Source organism: Gymnogyps californianus, chromosome 22 (genome assembly GCF_018139145.2).
Source record: "Gymnogyps californianus isolate 813 chromosome 22, ASM1813914v2, whole genome shotgun sequence".
Classification (NCBI taxonomy): domain Eukaryota; kingdom Metazoa; phylum Chordata; class Aves; order Accipitriformes; family Cathartidae; genus Gymnogyps; species Gymnogyps californianus.
This window is the reverse complement of record NC_059492.1, coordinates 2,998,625-3,004,412: the sequence shown is the minus strand read 5'-3', so window position 1 is coordinate 3,004,412 and position 5,788 is coordinate 2,998,625. Positions and strand designations below refer to the sequence as shown.

Sequence of the window (5,788 nt, the reverse complement as noted above, 5' to 3'; positions counted from 1 at the left end):
ATGGATCCGCTTTCACCAGAGGCTTCCGACTCAGAGGAGTCACATTGGTGGGTGGCTTCAAGTTTTCCCGACCATCCAGGAGGTGACACGGGAGCATCTTGGGATGCTGCCACTGGACCTCTCGCAGAAGAAAATGCCCTTCAAGGTTTGCCTGATGAATCCTGGGGCTCCATCATACCGTTTTGTTTCTCGGAGATCTCTGCCAACACCAACGAGTCTTCAGCCTGCTCCTTCCTCAAGAAGCTCTGGAAGATCATCGGCAGCCATTGCTTCCAGTCAATCTGGTGGGGCGACGACGGAAACTGCGTCGTGATCGCAGAAAAACTCTTCAGAAAGGAAGTGCTGGGGAGGAGGGGACCCCTGAAGATCTTTGAAACCGAGTCCATGAGAGGCTTCGTTCTCCAACTGAACCTCCACGGCTTCTGCAAAATGGAAGGGGATTCCCTCATATCCGCCTCCATCAAGGAGCTGCAAGCAGTAGCAGCAGCAGGGCCTGCTCTGGGCAAGGTACGTCGGTTCCTCCGCACGTGAAAGAACCCGCGGGACATTCGGGGGGGAGAGGTTCACGTTCAGATAAAATAAACCTTTACAAGGTAGATGGGGACGGGAGCAAATGGCCTGATTGTGTCTCGCGGGTCATTTCCAGGGATTCTCGACGCAGGATTTTGGGGGAGCAGAAACGCTGACCAAATGGATTTTGGTTATTTCTGCTTACTTTGAATCCGTGAAACGGAAAGATAGGCCCATCATAGTGTGCTTTTTTTGTGCTTGCTCCGTATCTGGCTGCACCAGAATTTTAAATCTTCTTGTGGCATCTGCTGAATGCCGACAAGATACATGTCAGCATCAGCATTATTCCGACATGTCCATTCCACGCTGCGGTGCCTGACAACTAGTGGTATTTGGGTTTCTCCATCAGTTTTTAGGCTTTTGAAAACCCTACGCTTCTCTGCTCCCAATTGCCGAAAACACAAGGGTGGTTATTACTTAACAAAACCCTATCCTAACATTTTATTCAGCCGAAAGTTGAGGTTTAAAAAGCCCCGGAGAGCCCTTTTTAACTGTCATGTTTGTCTTTGCTGATGCAAATGCCTAGTTATCGGATCTCTGTCTTTCTCCTTCTTGCAATGATGGCAACTAACTCCTCTCCTTTGCATTCTGTAGCTGCTCTTCTACTACAACCCCTTTTTTAAGAGAGATTACCCCGACCTCCTCAGGACGTACATGGATGGTGCTGGTGAAGGAGCCCCAGCCGCATCCCCACCGAGCCCCAAGAGGAAGGAAGACCGCCCAAGAAGACGACGACCTGATGCTCAGCCGGCGGTAGGAGTGGAGGAGGAGGAGGAGAAGGACACCCAGACGTCTGCAGCCACCAGCTCCACACCCACCGAGCCACGGGCTGACACAGCCGCCCAGACGGGCAGTGCCGGTCCATCCCCACCAAAACGGCACCGCAGCCACGGCGCCGCCGGCATCCCGGAGGCGGCTCCTGCTCCAGCCACGGCTTCACCGCGCCGTGTCACCCCCCCTGCCCCAGACAGTCCCTTCCCACCAGCCATGGGACTCCCCGCACTTCCATCTGGGCAGGCAAATTTCGCTGCTGTGCAGGTCCCCGGGGCTGGCCTGCCTCCATTCTGCGCTCCGTTGTTTGTGATGGCCATCCTGGCAGCAGCTTCTGCCATTCCCATGCCAGGGCCACCGCACGGCCAAGCTCCAACCCACCGCCAGTGCCCAACCTGCACCTGCGGACCAAACACCGCAGCCGCCGGCAACGGGGCTGGGGCTCACCGGGGGCTGGAGTAGAAAAAGCAGAGATCTTAGGTGGCGAGTAAGCGTCATAGAGGTAGAAATACATTAGTAGAGGAATAAGTAACAAGAAATTCTTGGTTGTTCTCAATAATAAATCTTTTCAACACCAGGGGCTGGAGTAGAAAAAGCAGAGATCTTAGGTAGCGAGTAAGCGTCATAGAGGTAGAAATACATTAGTAGAGGAATAAGTAACAAGAAATTCTTTGTTGTTCTCAATAATAAACCTTTTCAAGTTGCCTTGTCCTGTCTCCACAGTCTCACAGTCACTGTCTCGACACCCGGGGTGGGGGGGTTGCCTTCGGGGACGGGAAGGGTTTGGCTCCAGCCCGGGAAAGCCAAAGGCCCCAGGCACTGGCGGTGCACTCGGCAAAAGGCCAACCTGGGGCTGCTCCGGGAGCTGCACCAGCACCCAGGGCCACTCAAACCCAACCGATCCTTCAGAGCTCTTGGGGAGTCCGTGCCCCTTCCTCCCCCAGCTCAGACCAGGGGAGAGGGGCCGCGGGGCTGCAGGGAGCACGCTTGGGCTTCTCCTGCCCGTCCTACATCACATCTGGGGATAACTGCAGCATCGCAGCTGGCAAAGCGATCAGTCTGTCCTACAGGAGCCACAACTTGAAGAACCTCTCCCATCAGCATTTACTAAGGCTTCCTTTAGAGGAGAGGCTTTAACCACAGCATTTAAACGAGATGATTTAAACATATGATTTATAAACAAATAAAAACACATAAATTGGGGGGTGGACGCACAAACATTTTTTACCGATAGGAGTGTGCCATCAGAAAACACTCTTAAATAGCAGACAGCAATGGCGAGGTGGACCTTTCCTTCCCCCGACCCTCTCCAGCAAGACCCTCAGCCACAGTCCAGCTACTGCACTGATTGTCACAGAATCATAGAATCATTTAGGTTGGAAAAGACCCTTAAGATCATCGAGTCCAACCGTTAACCTAGCGCTGCCAAGTCCACCACTAAACCATGTCCCTAAGCGCCACGTCTACACGTCTTTTAAATACCTCCAGGGATGGTGACTCCACCACTGCCCTGGGCAGCCTGGGCCAACGCTTGATGACCCTTTCAGTGAAGACATTTTTCCCTATATCCAATCTAAACCTCCCCTCGTGCAACTTGAGGCCATTTCCTCTTGTCCTATCGCTCGCTACTTGGGAGAAGAGACCGACCCCCACCTCGCTACAGCCTCCTTTCAGGTAGCTGTAGAGAGCGATAAGGTCTCTCCTGAGCCTCCGTTTCTCCAGGCTACACAACCCCAGTTCCCTCAGCCGCTCCTTGTAAGACTTGTTCTCCAGACCCTTCACCAGCTGCGTTGCCCTTCTCTGGACGCGCTCCAGCACCTCCGTGTCTTTCTGGTAGTGAGGGGCCCAAAACTGAACACAGCATTCGAGGTGCGGCCTCACCAGGGCCCAGTACAGGGGGACGATCGCTGCCCGAGTCCTGCTGGCCACACTATCTCTGATACAAGCCAGGATGCCATTGGCCTTCTTGGCCACCTGGGCACTCTGCCGGCTCATCTTCAGCCAGCTGCCCACCAACACCCCCAAGTCCTTTTCTGCCGGGCAGCTTTCCAGCCGCTCTTCCCCAAGCCTGGAGCGTTGCATGGGGTTGGTGTGACCCAAGGGCAGGACCCGGCACTGAGCCTTGCTGAACCTCATACGACTGGCCTCAGGCCATCGCTCCAGCCTGGCCAGATCCCTCTGCAGAGCCTTCCTACCCTCAAGCAGATCAACACTCCCGCCCAACTTGGGGTCATCTGCAAACTTACTGAGGGTGCACTCGATCTCCTCGTCCAGATCGTTGATAAAGATATTAAACAGAACTGGCCCCAATACTGAGCCCTGGGGAACACCACTTGGGACCGGCCGCCAACTGGACTGAACTCCATTCACCACAACTCTGTGGGCCCGGCCAGCCAGCCAGTTTTTTACCCAGTGAAGAGTACGCCCGTCCAAGCCATGAGCAGCCAGGTTGCCAAAATCCCACCCCATCCCTCGGCGAGTTGTCTTAAATCGATGTTTTTTTTCACAAGTGCTGCCACGTTGATTCTCTGCTGTCTAACAGGGTTGAGCGGAGCTGAACCTCGCTCCCGAGGAGGAGCACAAGGAGTTTCTCCCCCTCCTTATTCCACTGCGGGGTTTTATGAAGGTTTATAGCACGTCTTCGGGATTTTCACTCTTCTGGCGAGTGTGGATGAGACTGGTTCTGGCTCTGGCTTTACTGGTGGAGCCGCTGGGGGAAGGAGGACGCATTGCGCTCGCAGCATCTCATCCCCTTGCAGCTCAGGCCTGAAGCATCCTCTTCCAACCCCGAACCCGGGGGTGAGCGGAGCGCACGGGTGGCTGCCAATTCGGGGGGGATAAATAACCTGGGGTTTCTCTGCTGCTTGCAATGGATCTTGGAAGGCCGGGCAGGCGTGCCCCCGTGCAGGCACCGGCCCCTCACCCCCCGGCTTTACTGGCCACGGAGCTGAGGGACATCACCAGCAGCTTGCCCCCTGCTGAATACCATAATTAAGACCAAAAATTGAAATTAAAATAAACAGTGCATCGCTTTGAAATGGCTTTTGAATGGACTCATGGCTCTTGTCCCCCAGCCCTGTTGCCCCGAGGAAGAGCCTCATCCTTCCCATTGCAATAATTGGGGGGGAAACATGTGCCTTTGTCTGCCTTGGGGCACAGATTTGGGGTAAGAAATGCCACTTCTGGTGCCTGACAGGCACTAACAGGGCAGAGCCAGCCCCATCTCCCCTACAGCAGCCAGCAGCTGGCTGCCCAAAACCACATCCATCCTGCAGCCGCTTTTAGCAGGACGCTAATTGTTACGTGCGATTGTAATTAAAGCTCTACAGGATAGAAAATCCCTGGGATTTAGGATGGGGAAAGGGCCAGGCAGCAAGGGAGCTCGGTGCGTTGGGGGTGCCCATCCTCGATGCCGCGCATCCCCTGCCCACCCGCAAGCACCCGACTGAGCACAGAAACGTTTATTGGCAGCAACTTAAAAAAATATATGTATATTAGACATTGATTTCCAAGAGGTTCTCATTGTGATCGGTAGTGGCAGCGGGAACAGCAGCAAAACTGAATTCAAGTCCCTGTATTGCAAAAAGCCCCCCTTGCCCTGCACGTGGCCGGCTGTGACCTGCTGGGTGAGTCCTGTCCCCACCTTCAATGCCACCACCCCAGGGCTGTCCCCGAAGGGACGACGGTGTCTTACAGCTCCTGCTGGTGCGGCAGCGCTGGCTGGTACTTGGTAACTTGGCATTTCTCTTTTCTTTTTTTTTTTCCTTGCTCTTTGAGCTCATTTTTGAGATGAAGTGATGCCAAGGGCTGGCAAAGCCCTTTGTGCCCTTGTCCTCCAGCCTGCACGGGCATCCCCTGCCCCGGTCCTGCCAGCATCGCATGGGCTGGGCAGGGAAAAATTAAAACAAACAAAAAAAATATTTTAAAAATTGGGTTTTCTCTGTAATTCAATGTGGGAGTGCCCCCAGCCCGGGGGCACTTGGCTGCTGAACTTGGGGGACAGACAGACATGGAGGTGGCTGAGAGGCTGCAGCAGCGCAGGGGAGGCCGTGCCGGCTGGGAGAAGGGCAGCGACCAGCCCCATGCTACCCTGCAAAGTCACCCAAAAGCAGCCAAAAATCACCGGGAGGGACAGGGCAAACAGCAGAACAACACTGACAGCGGCTAAGCCAGGCAGGAGGCAGCGGCGCAGCCCCCCCAGCCCCAAAAATACGTGTGAGGGGGAACGGCTGCTCTTTTGACACCCTGAGCCCAGTGAGCTGCCGTCCCCGGGCTCCCTGAGCTTTCTCTTGCACCTAAACTCACTCCAGCTAAAGCAAGATTGCAGCCTCCCTCCAGAAGCAATTACGCAGGCTGCCATCCATGCAAAGCTGCAGAGGCTTTTAAAACTTCACGTGGGCACTCAAAAGTTTAAAAAAAAAAAAAAAAAAAAGAAAAATCAGTGGAT

The 5,788-nt window shown here is 54.5% G+C and overlaps 1 protein-coding gene across 1 annotated transcript; it reads left to right on the top strand.

Moving 5' to 3' along the window:
* LOC127024950 (heat shock transcription factor, X-linked-like) lies at positions 1–1,803 on the top strand. The gene is made up of 2 exons (XM_050909697.1): positions 1–507; positions 1,165–1,803. Exons 1-2 carry the CDS (start codon positions 1–3, stop codon positions 1,801–1,803), a joined length of 1,146 nt encoding a protein of 381 aa, XP_050765654.1.
* Positions 1,804–5,788: the final 3,985 nt, after the last annotated feature.

What these genes read in the sequence shown, in the direction of transcription:
- LOC127024950 (XM_050909697.1), top strand. Translation starts at nt 1, where the DNA reads ATGGATCCGCTTTCACCAGAGGCTTCCGACTCAGAGGAGTCACATTGG. An exon ending in CAGGGCCTGCTCTGGGCAAG is followed by an intron (nt 508 to 1,164) that starts GTACGTCGGTTC and finishes TGCATTCTGTAG; the next exon opens with CTGCTCTTCTACTACAACCC.